Genomic DNA, 22400 nt, shown 5'->3' with positions numbered 1-22400 from the left:
ATAAGTAAATTACACAGGACAAACTAACAGGGGGAAACAGCTCCATCTGAGTTTTTTCCAACCAGTGGCCAACCTCCTGACCACCCAATCCTGACCATTTGGCAGTGCTTGTCAGGCCTTGTTATTCCACCCAAGTAGTCCAGAGAAAGAGCTCCTCTGAAACCAAATTTTGGGAGCTAAACTTGGGCTTGGGAGCACCGGAGTGGGAAACAGCCTAGGAACTCTGAATGCTTCGAGTTCCTTGGAGGAAAGGTGGGCTACAAATAACTTCTGCATCAGGACACGTCCCAGTGCTTAAAAGACCCAGAGCATAGGCCCCTGATACAGAATCTGTATAAAAAGAATAGATGCAGATCCAGGTCTATGAGTGATGCTGCAAGGGTGAGGTCTCACTGCAAAGGATGCCTCTGGATTCTTGCTGTTTCGCAGGGTTGATTTGATCACATGCCGGGAATTTGCATAATTAAAGTGGAGTCAGGTGCTCTGTCAGCTTAGCACAACAAATCCACTTAAAAACAAAAACAGAAAAGCGATGGGGGGATGCATTGAAATGCGTGAGATGAATGGATGACTAGCAGGAAGCTCTGTAAACACACTGCAAGCAAATCAGGATGAATGCTCATTGTTGTGTAACTTCCCTGCAAACATATCAGAACAAATGCTGGATAAAGGCTGGACAGAGCCTAACCTCTGTGTAGGTTTTGTCCGAACAAATCAGATCAGGTACTTCATAAATGGGGCATCTGGAGGGGCCCAAAGCTATTAGTTTTTTAAAGAAGGAGAGGAAGGGGTGGGATTTCTAGGGGCCCAGCTCCTAGGAGGCATCAACTCTCCATGGTTCCTTATAGTTATTCTTTGTCTCTTGCCATACAACCAGCCCACAGTCTGGCCCACTGTGGAGGAAAGGGCCAAAGAGAGAATACATCCTCTTTTCAGGCCATTCTTGATCCTCGCTGTGACTTGGCTTTAGTATCTTGGACTATTTCTAATTCTACAAACTTCTAGCGAGGGGTGGGTGGGATAGAAAGTGTCAATTCTACACACACACACTCTACACACACTCCTTTCTCAGGGTGTATGTGGGCAGGGGAGATATGCAGGCCATGCAGCTCCCAGGCCATCTCTCTCCCCCCCTCTCCCCGCCACCATCCGGCGTTCCTCTCCCAGGCCCCAGCACATGTGCTGTCTGTCAGAGCCTGGTCTCGGTTATTTTAGCTCTGCTCATAACAGAGGCGCTCCCTCTGTGTGTGAGAGAGAGAAGGAAGGGGACGGAGGCTGTCCGGCTCCGCGCTCTGCCTGAGGCACAACCACTAGCAAGCCATTATGGCCACCCCTTTCTGGCTCATCTCCTTCCTGCTGGCCATGTTGGGAGCTCAGGTAAGCACTGGAGAGGGCAGGTGTGTCAACCTGGAGCAGAGAGCGGTGAAGATCCTTCTCTGCACTCCAGGGCATCAGGGACTTCAGTTAGGTGGAGGGTCCTGTGTGCAATTGAGGCATTTCCCAAAGGCATTTCCACCTGGAGAACCAATCAGGGGGTTTCCCTCGCCACCAGGGTCTATTTGATTGACTGATTTGCAGCCAGGAGGAATTTTGCCAGCCTCTCTGTCCTAGACAAGGCTTATGCTGTGCCAAGGACAGTAGACAGAGCATGTGGTGGAATATACACGTCCAAGCTTCCAGCTAGCTGCTGAGCTACATTCAAGGTGTTGGTTTGGGTGTATATGCAGCTAGAGACCAGGATATCTGAAGCATCGTCTCCCCCCCATCTAGCCAATCAGTCACTGAGCTCTGAAGGTGAGGGCCTCCTGCAGATAATGATTATTATTTATTGAATTTATATACCACCCTATACCCGGGGGTCTCAGGGCAGTTCAGAGAATAATATCAAGATATAAAACCACACAATGCATAATAAAAATAAAAACAGCAACCCAATAGCCCACTCCCAAAAAAACACATCTTACCCAGCAGTCTGCTCCTTATAATATAGGAATTCAGTCTTTTCTATGTGTTGTATGGGATCCTGGATGACAGGTCGTTTTTTCTACCTGTGATCTCTACTGCCTTGGGAATTTAAGAGATTAATCTGTGCTTTTTCTGTATACACCTGTGCGATTGTATTTTGTTCCGTGCTTGGAATGAGCTGGTTTGGCTTAACGAAGTTCACTGAATTAGTTCAGAAATGTCTGGAGCACAATTCAAAGCGGCTCCCATAATTGCCAGGTGAACCAAGCAGATATTGTTCATTATGGGGGTAGACATTGAGACAATTTCTCTAGTTCAACTCTGTGTGGTTTTTCCCCCTCCTCTTTGGGTCTTTAAGCTTCAAGATGATCATTGTTTGGAAAAGTAAATTAAACCATTCACATGCCACTGTGTGTGCTCTTGGATGTTTTCTTAGTCTTCTTAAGTGTGTTTTGTAACAGGCAGCTTGTAACAGTTTGAGTGCTGGGAAAGAAAAATTGCTGAGGATCATTTGGATAAACTTGAATTCAGCTGAACTGAATGTGAACCAAACTAGTTGGTTTTGTATAGGGACAAACGAGAACTGGAATTTGTTCCTTTTGGGGCATGTTGAACGTGAGTGAGAACTTGTTCCTTTTCGAAATGAATTTTCCAAGCTCTGATTTAATTTTCTCTTTGAATGCTTGTGCAAAACTGTGTGTGTGTGTGTGTGTGTGTGTGTGTGTGTGTGTGTTTCTCTAATAAAGCTTTACTTAAACCATAACCCAACAAGTGTCTCCAACTGCACCAAGGTGGAACTCAGGTGAATGCACTTGGTGGACCAGATAATAATAAGAAAGTTTGTAGGAGTTTCCAGATCAAAATTCTTTCACCTAATCAAACAAATCTCCTAATTAAACATTAAATTCTTACACATCATTCTGTCCCTTCTTAGAAAGTTCTGAAAACTGAGACCAGCATTGGCACGCCAGACCCCAAACCATCCCTCTTTCTTTCTTTTTAAAAGCTTCTTGAACTTAGAAAAAACAACAACCCACATTTTCATAGTCAGGGGGTGCTGGGCAGGCATGTACACAATTCACAGAATCATAGAATTGTAGAGACATAGGACCTCAGGGGTCATCTAGTCCAACCCCCTGCAATGCAGATGCTTATGTTATTATTTTTACTTTGAAAATATATTTTTCCCTTTTCTATAACATCCCCCACCCCAGTAAATTCATTTGGCATCAGGGCAGCAAGAGCAAATTTCATTTTATTCCCATAGTCACAGCGGTGCTGCCATTTACATGTGTTCCCAATGCAAAACTGCACTTGTAGCTTCTTTTCTTTCAATCTGGGTTGGCAAACTGTGGATTTAGAGGAGGAGGACAGCACCAAATGGGATGAGGGTGGGGAGAACAGGAATGCTCGTGGTGTGCTCCACAACTGACATAATTACACCTGGCCCTCTAAAGTGTTCCCCATAAGACCCTTTAAGTCCAGGGTGTGAAATTACCAAGTTGTGGCACTGAATCCACAGCAAATCCACTGTAAGTCCAGCACCTGGGTTCTGAAGGAGGGGGAGTTGTTGGGAGTTAAGTTGAACAAGTCTCACCCCACTTCAGAAAGGAAACTCCAAGTCCCTGGAGAATACTGGAAACAACTGGCTTGGGTCAGGGGAGAAGTAATGAAGTTCTGCCATTACAGGCCATTTTCTGATTTCTGCAATAGGGAGATCACCTATGTCGAAAGGGGAGTGGTGACTCTGTTTGGAGTGCAGGTTGGTAACCCTGTGGCAGTTCACCACTCTCGGGAAATGCCCCCGCCTCTTCAGATGGAGATGTTGGCTTGTTCCTTTAACTTCCAACCTTCACGTAAATGTCCTGGGATCTCTCCGCTCTATTCCGTCATAACTGAAGAAAAAAATACGCTTTATCAGGGGGCTTTGGAACTCTCTCCAACAGAACTTTTCAATGCCTGGGGGGAAATACAGTTTACAGGGTGGCTTCATGAGGAAGTCCCAACAGACTGCTTAGAAAACTATAATGTGTTTTCAGGGAGAGACAGGCCTTCTGCAAATGTGGGCTGTTGTGCCCTGCGAGAGAAAGGTCTCCAGGTCCCAAAGGAGCCTGCCTTCATTTTAGCCGCACAGAGAGAGGGATCCTGTCCACACTCTCATTTCACAATCCTCGATTGTTAGGGCGAGAAGACATGTAAAGAAGGATGCCCCCAGCCCACCAGCAATGAGTCTCATAGGCATGTCTTTCAGCTGCTGCAGCTTTTCTGACTCCTGCAAAGGGAAGCCCTTCTCCTCTTCCTTTGCATCAGGCCGCCCTACAGATTCCCAAGCCTTTGCTTTCCTCACGGAGGGCTTGTGCAACTGGAATGTCCTCTCCATCCCACCCCCTTGTACCTTGGAAGCCGCTTTTCCCTTATGGCACTTTGGCCCTTGGACCCCCCCCCCCTCCAAAGAGCTGGATGGGATCAGTTGCTTTGCATGGAAAGACGCAGAGACTCTTGACCCCTACTCCCTTCAACAACAACCTATTTGGAATGGGAAACTTTCTTTCAATGAACATTAAAGGCTATGAAGCTTCAGAGATAAAAGGAAGGGAAGTTCTAGGGTTCTTCATAGGGGCAGGGTGGTGTAGATGTGGAGGAGAGCAAAGCCATTCAAACTTTGGAGAGCCAGCTCCTGGATATCCTGCAGCTCTGCAGCAGTGAAGGAGGCATCCCTCCCCCTTTCTGCCAGCTGCCCCCTGAGTCAACAACAAGCGTGAAATGTCCATGCCGGCAGCTGGGAGCATAAAAATGCAACCCACCCCAGTGACCGAGAGCAAAGAAGCTGGAATTCCATGTGGCTTGCATTAGTGACACCCTGCAGCAGAGCTCTTCTTGGAATGATGGCCAGGGAGGGAAGTGGCCGGGCAGGGAAGGAAAGTCCCATACAAAATCCTGAGGTGTGACCCACCATCCCTCTCCTCTGCTTGACTGCTGGGTGCTTCCACAAACCTCCCTTCTATGCTGAATTTCTGGGTTCTTGCCTACTTGCAGAGAGATGAGCCCCCCATGCTCTGTTTTGTGAAGTCAGCTTCTTGCTTGGGAAGAAGAGAGAGAGAGAGCGCGCACATCAGCCTGGATAGCTCAGTTGGTTAGAGCATGGTGCTGATAATGTCAAGGCTGGAAGTTCGATCCCCATATGGGACAGCTGCATATTCCTGCATTTCCAGGGGTTGGACTACATAATCCTCAGGGTCTCTTCCAAGTCTATGATTCTATGTACACCCCCTTCAACAAGTTGGAAGGTGGGCACTACAGTGGTTCCTCGGGTTAAGTACATAATTCATTCCAGAGGTCCATTCTTAACCTGAAACTGTTCTTAACCTGAAGCACCACTTTAGCTAATGGGGCCTCCCGCTGTCGCCGTGCCACCGGAGCACGATTTCTGTTCTCATCCTGAAGCAAAGTTCTTAACCCAAGGTACTATTTCTGGGTTAGCGGAGTCTGTAACCTGAAGCATATGTAACCCGAGGTTACCACTGTATACACTGCTGTGCATATACACTTCTCCTGCATCCCCCAACTTTATACTGCACCCTGTTCCAAGTAGAAGATGTCCTTCCACGCAGTTGCAGATCTGTAAGGCCCTGACCCAAATCCTAAGCCTTTCCACCAAAGGGGCCCCTCACAGCTTGCGTGAGCAGGGCAGAGTGAAAGGATCCCCTTACAGCGGAGGACGGGGTGTGTGTGGCGTTCTTTGTTGTGCTCCTGGAGGTTCGCATGCGTGTGTGCATCCCCCCTTGGCCACCTGCTGCTATGGAATCCAGGGCTGGGAGCTGGGTTACGTTTCAGGGCAAGTCGGGAGCAGGAGAGAAGGGATTGGGGGGGGGGTCACGACCGGCAGAAATGCTGCATGGGAATGTGAAGTTAAATTCAGTTACGAAAGCATCTCTCCTGGCCAGTGTGGTGTTGCTGTTAGAGTGTTGGCCTGTGGCCCAGGAGACCAGGGGCGCCTCCATACTGTCACCATTTTGTGGCGGTTCAGGCACATATGTGAACTTTAGGTTTGTGTATAAAAAATGCTCTTGTCTCCCTACTGAAACAAATCCACTCCTTTCAGACTTTCCTAAGGCTCGGTGTAGCTTAATACAACTATGTAATATATGTATGATTCATGGACTGGATATGACACATGTAATTTATGTATTATATTTTGTATTTGTTTATATGTATATATAATGATAAACCAATAAAAACTCATTTGGGAAACGAAAAGAAAGAAAGAATCAGACTTTTGCAGTGTGGAATGAAGAAATGACCGTCAGGAAGACATATGGATACCCCACAAGCAAATCAGGACGAATGCTTAATAAATAGGTCATTCAGAGGAATGCCAGGGTTCAAATCTACTGCTTGGCCATGATTAAATGACCTTGGGCTAGTCCCTGTCTCTCAGCCTCACCTACAAGGTTGTTGTGAGGATAAAATTGAGAGCCATATATTGCACCTTGAGCTCCGCGGAGGAAAGGGGGGACGTAAATGTAATAAATGCACTAGCATAAACATTGAACAAGGCAACCGGTCTCTGGAGAGATTTTGCCAAAGTTTGCGCTGCAGCCTTGTCTTTGCCCGACCCCTGGAGCAGCTGGCGGGATGGGGCTTGTGTGAAGGCGGTGCAGGAGCTGAACTCAGTCTCTTCTCTGCAAGGCTCCCAGCCACAGCAGAAGGGCAAGCGGGTCTTTTCTTAGAAGCTGGGTGCCAGGGAAGTCTGCCAAAGCAAGATGGGAATAACGTGGGAAAGGAGCTGAAGGAGGGTCCGGCCGTTCAAAATAGAAACAAAAATAGATCTCACAGGGAAGGAATGAGAGGCAGGAAGCAGCCATCACCTCCCTTGAGTCAGAAGCTCAGTAGCGTAGCCTGCACTGTGCCAAAATCTGGGCTGGGATCTTGGCTGGCTCATGAGGAAGGCCAAAGCAGATCAGTGCTAGAACATCTGCTCTGCATGCAGAATGTCCCGTCTTCTGTCTCCAGGTAGGGCTGGGAGAGACCCCTGCCTGAACCTCTAGAGAGCCGCTGCCAGTCAGTGCAAGCCATACTAAGCTAGGAGAACTGATGTGCCTGAGTCGGTCTAAGGCAGCTTCCTCTGTAAGAAGTCCAGCCGTCTCCATGCAGCTGCTTCAGGGAGGGGAGATGTGGAGGGAGCAGGGAGCAGCAGCACATTCTCAGCCAGCCCCCACAGTCCCCTTGCTTTTTATAGCCAACAGGTTCTGCTACTATCCACACCGTGATGGCATGGAGACAGGCAGCAGAAAAAAGCTTTTTCTCCCTCTCTTACGACACTAGAAACTTGTGAACACCCAGCGGAGCTGAATGCTGGAAGAGTCAGAGGACAAGTGAAAGTGCTCCTTCATGCAGCACATAGTTAAACTATGGAACTCATTCCTGCAGGGAGGTAGTGATGGCCACCGACTTGGATGGCTTTAAAAGAAGATTGGGCAAATTCATGGAGGAGAGGGATATCAGTGGCTACTAGCCATGTGCTAGACTAGATGAGCCCTCTCTGGCCTGGAGGAGAACATAATAAGGGCCCTGCTGGTTCAGGCCAGAAGGGGCCCATTTAGTCCAGCACCCTGTTCTCGCAGTGGCTGAAGCCCAAATACGCGACCAGGGCTTGGGATAAGAGCCTGGGCTACTTTTGATGGGAGAGCAACCTAGGATTCATCCTCCTAATAGGGGGTTGAGCAAATCACAAAGAATAATTTTAATGTATTCTGCTTAAAAAACCTTGGTGATTAGGTGACATACAAATGCCTTAAACCAGTGGTTCACCAAAACATTTTTGCCCGTGGACCACCTGGAAATTGCTGATGGTCTTGATTTTTCTGCCCATTGTAGCCTTTGTAATGTGCTGTACTAGATGCTGTGTTTTTAAATTTAGTTTTGTATTGCTTCTTCTATTTTTTAATATGGTATATTTTACTGTATTACACCTTGGATTCCGTAGAATTCAAATTTCAATATAATATAATAAAATGCAATGTAAGAATAATCCAATTAAAAAGCAATGAGTATTTAATGCAACAGAATGTCTTTCACCTTCAACCACAAATCCATGCACACAGCAAGGACCAACATGATGTTTGTGGGCCAGTGGTGGTCCACAGACCACAGTTTAGGGACTCTGCCTTAAACAAACTCCATCAAGGGCCCCAGCCACTGTCCATATCACTGGGACCACTCATTGACAGCCGTCCGTCTCTGTACAGTACACAAAAAACCGGGAATCCACCTTGTTACATGCTTACCTGTCAATCAGAACATTGCTGTGCTGACTCCCTGGAATCAGCCTGCCTCCTCTGTTGTGCTCTAGCAGCTCCTGGGCTGTGTAAGACCCTTCCTCACCATTTCCTCCAGGACTGTAGGGCCCTTCCCCCAAAGATGGCAAACATGCAGCTGCTCCCTACCACAAAGGGTTCTTGGGTTACCAGAGAGGAATGCACAGCCCACACCTGGCTCTTAGCAATCACTACATCCCACAGCTAGATGCTTTCAGCCATTGGCTGCTGCAAGATAAGAACAGAACATAGGAGCCCTGAAGCTGAATCAGGCACATCTAGTCCAGCCTCATCCCCTGTTGGAGGCGGGATGCTTCTCAATGCTAGCTGCTGGAAAGTTCAGGATAGGGACAGAGCTGTTGCGCTCATGTCCTGCTTGCAGTCTTCCCACAGGGATCTGATTGGCCACTGTGAGAACTGGATGCTGCACCAGATGGGCCTTTGGCCTGATCCAGGAGGCTCTTTTTATGTCCTTATTCTGTTCTCACGGTGGCCAGCTATAAGGGCTTATCCACACTTCCTCTCGGCCTGCTCTTTCCCCCGGAGAAAACTGTTTTTTTTTTATAATAATTTTTATTGGGTTTTCACATTTTTTAAAGACAGACACACAAAAATACATCAGAAACAAAACAGATATAGTCTCAACACCTTATTTTCTTAACCTTATTCCCCGGACTCCCCCCCCACCCCCTCTTCATACATCCCTATTCCCATGATTCGCTCAGCAAATTTTAATTTCTTCTTCTTAACCTATAGTTGATATTTTTAATATATCTCTTCGTGATTAGCCCCATTTCTCTTATCCCCAACTCTTATAAAGATTTAGATTCTTTCCTAAGGTCGGCCTAGGTTCACTTCCACAGATTTCCCATTTTTAAATGTAGGCCCTTTTCACCCAACCCGAAATTCATCATCATTCTTACCCTTCTGCTTCCCCCTCCCCCCTTCCCAGGTTCTGGTCCCTTTTCAAATAAAAGTCAACCGTAGTTTTTAGCCCGGATTCCTCACGTCCGAGGCCCTTAAATCAGCCCCCGGAGAAAACTGTTATTTGGCACTCAATCAGAGCAAACGGCAATTCAGGTTTTCTCTGGATTGACGTTTGCTCCGAGTTAGCACTAAAGAGCACATTTTCTCTGGGAAAGGAGTGGGGCAAGGAGAAAACCACTCCAACCCATGCCTAGAAAGTGCAGCTCAAGTGGGAGACCATGCTTTCTAGGCACAGGACCAGCAGAAGTGTGGATGAGCCCTCAGTGTCTCTTGGAAGATGCCCCTAAGCAGCACCTGAGTGCAACAGCATTTTCCTTGCTTGTGAGTTCCAGCAACTGGTATTCAGAGACATGCTGCCTCCAACATGGAGGGAGAACAGTGACTAGGAGACATTGATAAATAGCCTTATGTTCCATGAATTTCTTTATCTTTTAATCTACTCAAGGACTGATTGTACACCCAAGTTCTCAACCTAATTGAATCAGATGCTGGAGTTTTGTAGCGGCAGGGAGTAAGGGAGCTGGCCAGGCAGGAACTGTGGCCCCTGGAGGACAAAGGAGTTTTATTTCTGCCAGATCTTCATTTTACAATACTTATAGCCTGCTTTTTCAGCTGAAAGCATGATGAGCCAAAGCAGCTTGTGCAGAACACAGAGCCACCATGAAATTAAAGTCAGAACAGAAGGCATAAAAAATGGGGGGGGGGAGGCGTAGCAGACACAGTAATAAGCCTCTGAAGTCTTCAATATGTCAGAGACTGATATAACACCTTTTTTTCCCCTGGCAGGATGTCTGTTGCTCTGAAGAGGAGGTCCATAGCAGCCCCCCAGTACTGCATCTAAAGCAGCAGAAGGATGGGACAGGAAGGGTGAAGAGGGCTTGGGTGATCCCTCCCATCAGCGTGTCAGAGAACCATAAGCGGCTCCCCCATGTTTTGGTGCAGGTAAGGAGGAGAATGGGCAGTTTGGTATTCAACAGTGGTGGACAGGGTTGGTTCGGGAGAAGGCTTGGGAAGCAAAGAAGTGCCCTTCTCTTTCCCCCCTGGTGTGATGTTTCCATGGCTGCTCCTGCTCTCTGCTTGCATCCCACCAAGGTCTGCTTCAGACCCAGGATTGTGCCTTGGAAGGAAATGGCTGGACTGAGCCAGCCCTGAGTGAACTTCATTGATATGTGCCAATAGCACAGCACCCTGCAGAAAGACACCCACTTGCTCATTGTGCTCATTGCTAGATCCAGTGCACCCTTCCTTACAGCCCCATCACAATCAACCAGGTTGTGGCTGCTCCTCTCCCTCCCACTCTGCCTCTGAAGGCAGGTTAAAAATACAGTCTGGCAATGGCACACATCCTTCAATACATGCAGTGCCAGTGTGGAGTAGTGGTTAAGAGCAGTAGTCTCGTAGTCTGGTGAACCGGGTTTGATTCCCTGCTCCTCCACATGCAGCTGCTGGGTGACCGTGGGCTAGTCACACTTCCTTGAAGTCTCTCAGCTTCACTCACCTCACAGAGTGTTTGTTGTGGGGGCGGAAGGGAAAGGAGAATGTTAGCCGCGTTGTGACTCCTTAGGGTAGTGATAAAGCGAGATATCAAATCCAAACTCTTCTTCTCTTCTTCACCTACAGCCACACCGGTTCTTTACACCATGAATGTTGACCGTAAGCACTGAATATGTGTGTGTGGCCTTTGCTTTGGTGAAGGCACAGCTCCATTTGCCACAGCAGGCTCCCCCACACCTGCGGCTTGCAGGCACCCACGTGGCAGCCCCTCCTTGCACAACAGCACATGCATTCACAGGAAACCTGGCCCTCGCCTTCCAAGGATGTTGCACCGTGCATCAAGCCTTTCATTGCACCATGCATCGAAAAAGGATCCTGGCTCAGTGGCATAGCATCTGCTTTGCGTGCAGAAAGTCCTCCCAGGTTCAACCCCCAGCGGCATCTCCAAGCAGGACTTAGAAAGACTCCCTGCCTGAATCCCCCTGGAGAGCCACTGCCAGTTAGTGTAGAGATAATATCATGCTAGACGGAATCAGGCAGCCTTCTATGTCCCTGAGCCTGGTTGGGATTTAAGTCACATCTGGGTACAGAGAGGGGGAAGGGCAGCACCTGTGGGCAGGAGCAGGGGAGGTGCCGGCCCTCTCCCAGCACACAGGATTAATCTCCCTTCTGTAGATTAAATCAGACAAGCAGCAGCCCGGAGGTGTGATCTACAGCATCAAGGGTCCAGGAGTGGATGAAGATCCCAAGGGTGTGTTCTCCATTGATAAACGCAATGGGAAAGTCTACCTCAATACTGTGCTGGACCGGGAAAAGAATGAACGCTTTCGGGTAAGGAAAGCCCAACTTGCTTCACGGTTCATTGCAGGGTGTTTTAAATGTCAGGGCTGAGCTCCAGAACACATGCAAATGGTGGTAGTGATGATGGTAAGGTGCTTCTGAGCATGTGCAAAATGTATTTCCTTGAGTAGACTCCGCCAAACCTGAGATGTCTGAGATGTTGGGTTACCATCATGCCTAGCCATAGGCCAAGCTGGCTGGAGCTGATGAGAGTTTCCAGACCCAGAATATTTTAAGGATGGAAGAATCATAGAACTGTAGAGTTGGAAGAGACCCCAAGGGTCAACAAGTCCAACCCCTGCAATGCAGGAATCACAGCTAAATGTAAAATCTGACCCAAGAATAGATAAGCCAAAGGGCAGATAAGTTTGGCCACCAAGCAGTTCTCTCTCACCTCCCAAGCAGAAGGCAATTCACACCCCAGTCAGCAAGGAGGGCAGGACACAGACTGTGAGTGGAGACAGACAAGTGAGTGCCTTGTTCCAAAGTGGGGGGAGGGGCAGAGTCATGGCAGGGGGCAGGAAGTGAGGAACAAGCCTGTGCTCCAATTCAACTGGTAGACCAACTGAGTAGTCAGAGACAGTGGTGAAGTTGGTGGCTGGTTGCCAGTTCCTTATTTGGCCAAAAGTTTGAAACCCTGCTCAGTCAGAAAACTGAAAAAGGAACTAAAGTTCTCAGAGCTCCAAAATAAACTTCAGGCTGCCCCATATTATCTCTCTCAGGAAATGGTCACGTTCGAGATTCTGAAAAATTATTTTCTACCTACTGGGGGTGCCATGCCTGATGGCGTCCTTCACCCAAACAAAGCATTAGGCTGGGCTCAATAGCAATGTCATAGAGGACATTCTTCTGGAGCTGTGGGACATCATTTTGGGCAGCCCTAAGCTTAATATGGGATGTACATCCCCAGTTCCTAATTTGGGGTCATCATGCATGCATTTGTGAATGTTGCACAAAAACAGTGCTTTTGATCAAAGATACTTATTGTGGATCTTGAAGGGGACAGTCTCCCTGGTTATGTGTGGATCTTATAAGACAGAACTCGCCTTATCTTGATGATCACCTGATAATAACTTGACGCCTCTTGCTTTGCCCATGCCCAGCTCAGGGCCTTTGCACTAGACCTGAGTGGAGTTCCACTGGAGGATCCCACAGACCTGGAGATTCTGGTCATGGACCAGAATGACAACCGGCCCCTCTTCCGGCAGGCTGTGTTTGCTGGGCACGTGGTGGAAGAAGCTCCCCCAGGTGGGTGTGCCAAACCCTTGCATGGTTCTTGTTTAATACGGATGGGCCAGTTCTCTGTCTCCAAGCCCATCAAGGTGGGTTGAACTGGAAGCTGAGGGTGGGGAACTGTGAGAAACAGGTAGCAGCTGATAGGAATGACCTTCCCCTGCCTTAGACCTTCGAGAGTTTGTAGGCGACAACGGCTGAATGAATATTGATAGCCCAAAACTGGAAAGAGGAAAAAACTCCCACAGAAAAAGATTGGCAAATTAAGTTAATGGAATATGCTGAGGTGGCTAAATTAACAGGAAGACTCAGAAATCAAGACAATAACAAATTTTAAATGAATGGGAAGCATTATATACAAGTTGATACATCAGCAGGATTCTAAAAAACATTTGCAGTATTATGATAACAGATCGAACTAGATACGTACAGATAGAAAATATTATTTGGACATGCATGAATTAACAATAAATATAATGGAACCACGGAGAGGGTAGAGGGAAGTCAAGGGATTGGAGAAATCCCACATTTTGATATTGTATTGATGGTATAAACTTTTGTAATGTTTGCTGTATATGCTGTTTGTTATAATTAAAATTGTCCTGGTGGAATAAGGCATCTCTGTTCCTTCTCAGGTACTTACGTGATGACGGTAGAAGCCACAGACGCAGATGACCCTGAGACAGACAACGCTGCATTGAGATATTCCATCCTGGGACCAGAGATGGGAGACGTCTTCACCATTGACGAGTTATCAGGGGAAATTCAAACAGCCCGAGCTGGGTTTGACCGGGAGGTACAAGCCTGTCAATGTTTGTCTCAGAGCTTGAGGGTGGAATGCAGTGGTGGGTGACCAGTCAGTAGGCGCCAAAGAGCAGAGTGGACTGTATGCTGCACCAAAGAATGAAACCAGCGGAAACATTATTTCTTATTTGAATCTGCACACAAACTTTGATCATTTGAATCCTTAGGGTCTATTTTGTTATGACATTCCCAATTTTGAAAGCTATTGGGCTGAGATGTTTTTGAAAAAACGGGGGCAATCATTTTGAATGCAGCACATTAATGCTGTAACATTATTGCCCTGAATTATTTTTAATAGTGTCACACACACACACACACACACACACACTACATCTCAAAACTGTACTTGAAAGAGCGAAATGTCAGGAAATGATTTTTCAGTATTGCAGTATTCTAAAAATACACCAAACTTTTACTTTATTTTATTTGCAAAAATCCAGTACAGTACAGATAAGCTTTGACCTACCATCTTTTGAAAAGAAAGGTGGGACAGAAAACCAGGTTTTTAAACTTATCTGACACTAGTAGCCTCACACCCAGCATTGCTGAATAATTCTAAGAAACAACAGCAAAAATCAGTGCAGTTTTGAAATCGGGGTTTCAATCGGTGGAATTTTTAAAGTTTCGCTCCACCATCTTGATTCAGAATGATGCCCAGATGTATCCAAATATAGATTTTTTAAAAATTTGCTACTCAAGCTCAGGAACCGCCATGCAATTTGGTTACAGCATCTTAAAGGGTGTTCAAACGTTTAGAGAACTGCAAACAACATTCCGATAGGTATTGTAGATATGGAACCCAGGGAGGAATAGGCAGGTCCTAGAACCGTGTGAATGGTATGCTTCCCTCTCTGGCTCATCCCCTCTTCCCCACACCGTCACCTACCTCTGCTCCTCTCCACGCAGGTCGTCGGCATTTACAACTTGACACTCCAAGTGGCAGATATGTCCGGAGAGGGTCTGGCCACCACCGCCACAGCCGTTATCTACGTGGATGACATAAATGATAACCCGCCCGAGTTCACGGAGAAAGAGGTGGGGAGCCCACCCCCCACCCACTGAGGAGGCAGAACCGGCGGGAGAGGAGACTATCAAGGACCCTGGCTGGGTTCTTTATCCAGCTGGTGTGGCTGGAAGTTCCTTCTGCTCCATTTGAATGGAGTTAGGGGCTTGAGAGTTTGAATGGAGTTAGGGCCTCTCCAATATCTCCTGCATAATAACAACAGCAACAAAACCTACTCCAATTGTGAAGCAGGAGGTGATCCATGCCGATACTAATAATTATATTTATTATTCTTTATTTTTTATACCCCACCCATCTGGCTGGGTTTCCCCAGCCACTCTGGGAGTCTTCCAACAGAACACTAAAATACAATAACCTATTAAACATTAAAAGCTTCCCTAAACAGGGCAGCCTTCAGATGTCTTCTAAAAGTTTGGTAGTTATTTTTCTCTTTGACATCTGGTGGGAGGGCATTCTACAGGGCAGGTGCCACTACCGAGAAGGCCCTCTGCCTGGTTCCCTGTAACTTGGCTTCTCGTAGCGAGGGAACTGCCAGAAAGCCCTTGGTGCAGCCCACAAAACACATCAAGTGTGGGCCATAGCGCACAGGCTGCTCCTGCCAAGCCCCTTGGCAGCATCTAATTGCTATTTATCATTCTTGTTTATTCCCAACGCTTCCCCCACAAAGAGTTCAAGATGTCACACACAGTTCTGCCCCTTCTCCAGTTCTCCCTCAAAAGCCAGAAAGAAGGGGAAGACTGTGCCCTGCAAAGTGTGCACTGGCAGATCTAGCCAGGCCAAAGTACTGAATAACTCCCCGCCCCCCTTCTCTTGCAGTTCTCCATGGAGGCCCCTGAGAACAAGCAAGGTGTGGTCATTGGGCGAGTGCTGGTCCAAGACAAGGACCTCCCTGGCTCTCCCAACTGGTTGGCTAAGTTCACCATTCTAGAGGGGGACCCCAATGGGGCTTTCGCCATCCACACCGACCCCCTCACCAACGATGGCGTCATCTCCCTGGTGAAGGTAAGGAATGGCATTCAGCTGGACCCATCCCTGGAGCCTGTTTAGAGCACCAGGTTCAACCTGGGAACAATGGCCAAAGCACTGGGTGCTAATGAGCATGCACAGAGGGTGTTCCGCTCACCATGGAGTAGCCATAGCCTCCCCCATTCCCAAAATATGAGGCCTCGGGTATGGACTTTGAGGGGAGAGGGATTTACAGGCTAGCTGTCTTTGTAGAGTTTAAATAAAGACACACAATCCCAAACTTTAAACAAGCAAGATAATGATAACAAGAGTACCTCTCACCATGCGCTAAGGGCAGGTGCATCAGCACAGGGTAGCCACAACCATTCGCCAGTCCTCCTGGATGAAGGGAGCAGGATTCTGGGGCCAGAAGCCACAATACGCAAAGTGGATTTGAGTTCTTGCAACTCTTGCTTTAGCTATCAATAGCTGGTTGAAGCTCAAAACAGAGTGGACAGAGAAAAGCCTGGAAGCAGGAATGCTGGCCCTGTTTGAGGGATTTGCAACAATGGGAGCAAAAGTGTCCCATGCCACTAACCACGGCTTCACCAACTCTCTTTCCCTATCGTCAGGCCCTCAACCATGAAGAACGGGACCGGTTTGAACTGCTTGTCTCTGTCCAGAACCAAAGTCCCCTGGAGCTGTCTGCCCCAAAGGCTGCCAAGGCCTTGACCACAGTGCGAGTGAATGTGCTCGATGCCAATGAAGCCCCCTTCTTCCGGGAGAATCCCTGGAGGGGAAGCGTGAATGAAGGTGCGCCCCCTGGCACAGAGATAACCCTCTACCGTGCCAGTGACCCAGACACCCAGCAAGGGCAGCAACTCAGGTGAGCTGGGCCAGAGGGCTTCAGGCTACCGTCCAAGGAGATACTCCAGGTTAGCCTGCATTGGGAGCAGGTGGGTGATTTTAAGGAGGAAGGGAGCAGAAAACCCCCTGGCAGGGTTGGCCTCCAGGGCTTGGTGGGATTCTGCCCTTCCAGAGCTGCAGACCAAAGGCATGGCTTGGTGCCTGACATATAACTAAGCACCGCAAGAACTGCAGCTCCTGTTCCCCTTTTTGTTTTAAATAAGTTTCAAGCCTTTATGGCCGAGAAGAAAAATGTACCAACTTGCAGAAACAGAAGAAAAGTCCTGCTAGATCAGGTCAAACGCCTATTTAGTCCAGCATCCTGTTCACACAGTGCCCAACTAGATGTCTATAGGATACCCACAAGCAAAACCTGAGTGCAACAGCATTCTTCCCCATTGTGATTCCCAGCGACTGGTATTCAAAGGCATACAGCCTCCAGCAGTCAGGGGAGAGCATAGTTGTCATGACAGTGTTTTGTATGAGCCTCTGCAAAGTGCCTCCACCGCCACACAAGCCCAATTTGCCTCCCAGATGTGTGTGACATCCTGGGGAGTGTGACTTTGCCTCTAGGAAAGGGAATGCTGTTCATGAATACACACACACACACACACACACACACACAATATTAGCATCTCTTTCTCTGACCTGCATCCTCAGGTACTTCCAGGCCTCTGACCTGGCCAGCTGGCTGCAAGTGGACCCTGACTCCAGCCTGGTGCAGACACGACAGACGGTTCCCCCACGCTCAACATTCCCAGGTGGCTGGTACACCTTGCAGATCCTGGCCAGCGATAATGGTGAGAAGGTCGGGCAGAGAGTGGGAGAGGACAGGAACAAGCCCATGGCTAGAAGGTCACTGTAACAGGGGCAGGAAATCACTGCAAAACAGCCAGAATGGAGATGCAAGACACCTGATCATGTCGCTTGCAGAGCATCTACACTTCTTTCAGTTAGTGTCACTCATTTGTTCCCACACTTTTCAATGCATTTTCTCGTCGCTTTTCAAGCAGCAGAGCCAAGGGCTGTTGTTTATAATGGAGGTTTTGTTACACTGGGGCAGCAGAGGCCTTTAAGTGCACAAAAAATGTTATGATAGGTGCTTGAATAAAGGTAAAGGTAAAGGTACCCCTGCCCATATGGGCCAGTCGTGTCCGACTCTGGGGTTGCGTGCCCATCTCGCTTAAGAGGCCGGGGGCCAGCGCTGTCCGAAGACACTTCCGGGTCACGTGGCCAGAGTGACAAGCTGCATCTGGCGAGCCAGCGCAGCACACGGAAAAGTTGTTTACCTTCCCGCTAGTAAGCGGTCCCTATTTATCTACTTGCACCCGGGGGTGCTTTCGAACTGCTAAGTTGGCAGGCGCTGGGACCGATCAATGGGAGCGCACCCCGCCACGGGAATTCGAACCGCCGACCTGACGACCGGCAAGTCCTAGGCGCTGAGGTTTTACCCACAGCGCCACCCGCGTCCAAGGTGCTTGAATACCCCCTGCAAAATACTGCATCTGAAGCTGCCTTTAGAGAGTCTCAGAAGAGTATATTGGATCATAGATAAAAATCTGGCTCCACCAGTAGCCAGAAGATGCCCTTGGGAAAGTTTGCAAGAAATGTATCTATCCCTTATTTGCCACAAAGCCTCTGGTAATCAGATATAGATTTCCCCTCCACATGGAAGTTCTTTCCAAGGTAATAGTCAGTGACAGGGCAAAGCCAAGACATTTTGCTGATGGAGGTGGCCAAGATGTCTCCTCTGCCTTTCCATGCACAGGAGGTGACTGGGCTGGTAGTTGGATCTGCTGCCAACAGGGTAGCATCATACGCATCTGAAGGCAGCAAGCTAGTTTAGGGACTGTGGGACAAGTAACTTTAGGACAAGCCACATGCAACAGAGAGCTCTAGCCTCCAACCAGAGGGAATTCCAAGGGGCTCAGGAAGAACAGCCTGCAACCACCTATCAGCGGTCTGCCGGCTAAGGCAGCTTCCTCACACTGCTTATTGTTAGGGCCGGCCCTAGGCGCAATTAAAGCTATGCCTTAGGAATGCATCTACATTCTCCTGCTTTTTGTTTAGGAAACCCGTCCCTGACAGCTACGGGGACCCTGTCCATTGAGGTGCTGGAAGTCAACGACCATGCTCCTCTTCTGCTTCCGGTGACTAGCGAGCTATGCAGCCAGGGCGGACGCCTGGTGCTGAGTGCCACTGATGACGACCTGGCTCCCCATGCTGAGCCCTTCCACTTTCGCCTCAGCCCTGACATGGCTCAGAATTGGACCCTCGGACACATCAATGGTAACCTTGACCTGGTGGGAGTCAGCACCCCTACATTTACCAGAGGGTGGGAAAGAGATTCAACCAGGGATGGCATCAGCGTTTGTTATTCCCAGTCAATTCCAAGGGGCCTGAGCACCCCACCTTAAAAAAAAATACATTGACCTGGCTCTCTGAGCAAGGCTGGACCACAAAGTCCAGCCACTATTTTAATTTCCTTCAATATCACTCCAAGGTATTGTGGGAAATTAAAGTGGCAGCTAGGCTCAGCTTCCTGGCACTGCCTGTCCCTCAGCACGGCTGTTTCTGCCATTGCTGCTGCCCCCAAACAAGCCAGCCTGTGGACACCTTGTCCTGGGACCCCTCAGACCCATTTGGATTGGTCTTCCTGCAAAGGTAACAGAAAGCATTATGGGAGGAGTGCAGAAGAATAGACACAGGCTGGCGCCTGCTTGCTCCATCCTCCTCCCTGAAACTCCCCCATCTGTTACAGACACCCATGCGCTGCTGCAGACTGAAGGAGAAGTGGACATAGGGCTCCACGTCCTGCCGCTGCTCATTAGTGACTCAGGGACACCGCCACAGGTGCGAGAGCAGCTCCTGAATGTCTCTGTGTGCGCCTGTGACAAGTGGGGCTCCTGCCAGGCTCACGTTGCTGCTGTGGTGGGTGCTGTGGCAGGCCTGAGTTTCGGGGCCTTGATGATCATCCTGAGCTGCACCATCCTGCTCCTGCGTAAGTGCAACACGCCTTCTGGCATGAGATTCAGGACCTGTTCCTAAAAGGGCATTATGCTGGGGCATGTCTAATGTGGTTCAGTCCCTCAAGCTCAACCTAATGGTAGGGCCGGCCTGGCCAGTGGGACCCGAGGTACAATGTTAGAGCAGGCTTCTTGCGTCTCTTACTTGCTCATGAGTAGGAGCTGCCAAACAACAGCTGTGTGTCATGCTGTGGAGAGGCCTGGGCAGCCACCACATATAGCAAGGCCTTTTTGGAAGGAACTTGGGCCCCTGCTCTGGAACTTTTCATCAAGTCCTCCCTGCTGCTCCTCCAAAAATGGGGAGAATCGTTTCTGCTTGCACTGGCCTTTTGAGTACTAATTATTACTTTTCTCACACTGCATATCTCACTGTAATCTATCCATCCATCCAAAAATGTAATATGTTAAGGAAAATTGTTGTGCAAACCCTCCCCCCCTCCATATTAGGAAAAAAATGCATAATGGTATGCATATGAGGAGAAATTCTTGCAAAACTGCTGAAAAAAATCCATGAGGACTTTAAAAGAAAAAAAGCAAACTAATATGGAGAATTGAATTTAGGATTGGACAAAAATGAAAAACTGAGAGAAACCAGAATTGAGATATTTGCTGATTCCTACTTGCAGGAGGCTGGGGAAAGGACATGTTTTGATGCTCTACAACACACACACACACACACACACACACGGCTCCTGCTGCTTTTAACCTTTCCCTCTCTGCTTGCAGTCCTGGCCTTGCTGGTGGCTGCGCTGGAGCATTCCCGCCGTCAGGCCTTCCACAAGGGTCTCCTGGGGGGCTCTCAGGATGACTTGAGGGACAACATCATCAACTACAACGAACAAGGAGGCGGAGAAGAGGACCAGGTGAGACCCCAAATTATATGTGGGGGTGGGGTGGGAGAGCACGGCAGAGAAGGCAGCCTGAACAATCTATGATGGACTTAAAAAACTATGGAACTCCCTTCCACAAGAGGCAGTGATCGCCAACTGGGTTTGGCTTTAAAAGAGGACTAGACAAATTCATGGAAAATGAGACTGCCAATGACTGCTAGCCACAACGGCTGGTAGTAACTCCACTGTTGGAGGCAGGAGGGCTCTGAATGCCAGTGGCCAAGAATTATGGGTGGGGAGAGGTGAGGTCCTCCTTACAGGTTTCCCATTGGCCATGGTGAGAACAGGCTTTTGTATGCATTTTTGATTGGGGGTCTCCCAACTTGAATCCTCCCCTACTTCATCTGCCAGGCCCCAGCAGGGCCAGGAAGCCTTGTCTCTCTCTCACACACACATCATGGTTGTAAGGTCCCTCTTCCTGCCTTTCAGGATGCCTATGACCTCAACCAGCTGCGCAACCCCGACCTCTTCCCCCCACCATCTCTTCGGAGCAAGCCACCGCACCGGAGGGACACCCCCTACAGCTACGGCCTGCCTCAGTACCCCCGACGGCTGCCTGCCTGTCCTTCTGACATAGAGGACTTCATCAATGAGGTACTGAAGAGACACATCAGGGGCTGGGAGGATGGCAGAGGCCAATTGGGGCAGAGCTGGAAGTGGGGGTGGGAACCCTCCCTGATTTTGGCCACACGGAGCTACCCCCTTCTCAGTTCGGTGCTGGCACAAGTTATCAAGAAGCTGCAGGGCCTGAAGAAGCAGGAGTGGGGAACCTGGCAAATGGTAGATGTTGCCAAATTCCTGGCTCCCATCATCCTTGGCCTCTGGCTGTGCTGGGAATTGGGAGTCCAGCAATTGCTGCAGAGCTGTAGGCATCCTACCCTTGCGGAGCAAGAGGTAATGGCTAGGAAAAAGGAGGCCTGGCAAGTAGCTAGCCCTTAATGCAGGCTTGCCCTTTTGGCTCCATGGGGGCTGCAACTAGAACTTTTAAATATTATTTTATTCATTTAAAAATTTTATATCCCGCTTGTCACTACCCAAGTCTCAGTTAAGGGGAGAGGGTCCTTAGGATGTGGTTTGTCTTGGTAGTCCTCTGCTGAGCTCCCCTGCCTCTCCTCCCCCTGCAGGGCCTGGAGGCGGCCGACAGTGACCCCAGCGTGCCCCCATATGACACGGCTCTCATCTACGACTACGAGGGCGAAGGCTCGGCCGGCGGCTCGCTCAGCTCCATCCTCTCCAGCTTGGCTGACGAAGACCAGGATTACGACTATCTCAACGAATGGGGTCCACGATTCCGGCGCCTGGCAGAGCTGTACGGTCAATAGTGGGGGAAGATGGGGGGCGGGTAGGGGAGAGGAGAGGCAGTTCCAGCAGCCAAGTATGTGCTGGACTCTGCCAGCTGTGGACAGAGACCACACAGCCCAGTTACCCTCTTGGTCTTTGGCTGGCCCCACTGCCAGCAAACCCCCCTCCTCTCAGCAGCTGCTGCTGCAGTTATGGGGGTCACTTCCTGTTATGCCACCTACTTCCCCAGGCAGCCTTGCAGATAATAACCACTGCCCACTGTGGGGAAGGAGGGGCTCAGCGACCCTTAAACTCAGGTGCTCCAGGAAGTCAGCACCATTTCCTGGGAAGAGCCAGCCCAAAGCAGGGAGGGAAGGCAATGCCAGTCACAGAGTCCCAGGCATAGATAGGGATGAGGCCCTTTGCTATAGGCCCACTGGCCATTCTCACCCAAGGCTCTGAGCACCCAGCAGGCAAGTGGGTGGAGCCAGATGATGACAACAACCTAGGTTGGGAAAATTGGGTAGGGGGGGAGAAGACCGTAGTAGGAGCCCCCGGATGAAGGGACCTCCACTGGGCTAGATGAGGGCTTCGCTAAGGCAGAAAACTCAAGACACTTTGCTGGGCCCCAGCTGCACCCCTTAAGAAAGAGATCCAGGATGCTTTGGAGCAGTGACGGGAGGGAGGG

The 22400-nt window shown here is 49.1% G+C and overlaps 1 protein-coding gene across 2 annotated transcripts; it reads left to right on the top strand.

The window, feature by feature from the left end:
- Positions 1 to 1225: 1225 nt before the first annotated feature.
- Positions 1226 to 22297, top strand: CDH15 (cadherin 15). 2 transcript variants are annotated; one of them, XM_081920175.1, is made up of 14 exons: positions 1226 to 1377; positions 10056 to 10211; positions 11439 to 11594; positions 12707 to 12851; positions 13472 to 13632; positions 14547 to 14675; positions 15481 to 15666; positions 16242 to 16495; positions 17176 to 17315; positions 18586 to 18804; positions 19277 to 19516; positions 20268 to 20404; positions 20861 to 21025; positions 21556 to 22297. In XM_081920175.1, exons 1-14 carry the CDS (start codon positions 1324 to 1326, stop codon positions 21751 to 21753), a joined length of 2340 nt encoding a protein of 779 aa, XP_081776301.1. In that variant the 5' UTR covers positions 1226 to 1323; the 3' UTR covers positions 21754 to 22297. The 2 variants fall into 2 exon arrangements, with proteins under 2 accessions (XP_081776301.1, XP_081776302.1); XM_081920176.1 differs by lacking the exon at positions 1226 to 1377 and adding an exon at positions 2439 to 2580.
- Positions 22298 to 22400: the final 103 nt, after the last annotated feature.

This window comes from Podarcis melisellensis (assembly GCF_964234715.1).
Source record: "Podarcis melisellensis genome assembly, chromosome: 8".
In the NCBI taxonomy this organism is placed as follows: domain Eukaryota; kingdom Metazoa; phylum Chordata; class Lepidosauria; order Squamata; family Lacertidae; genus Podarcis; species Podarcis melisellensis.
The sequence above is the reverse complement of the archived record's forward strand: the minus strand, read 5'-3'. Positions and strand labels throughout refer to the sequence as shown.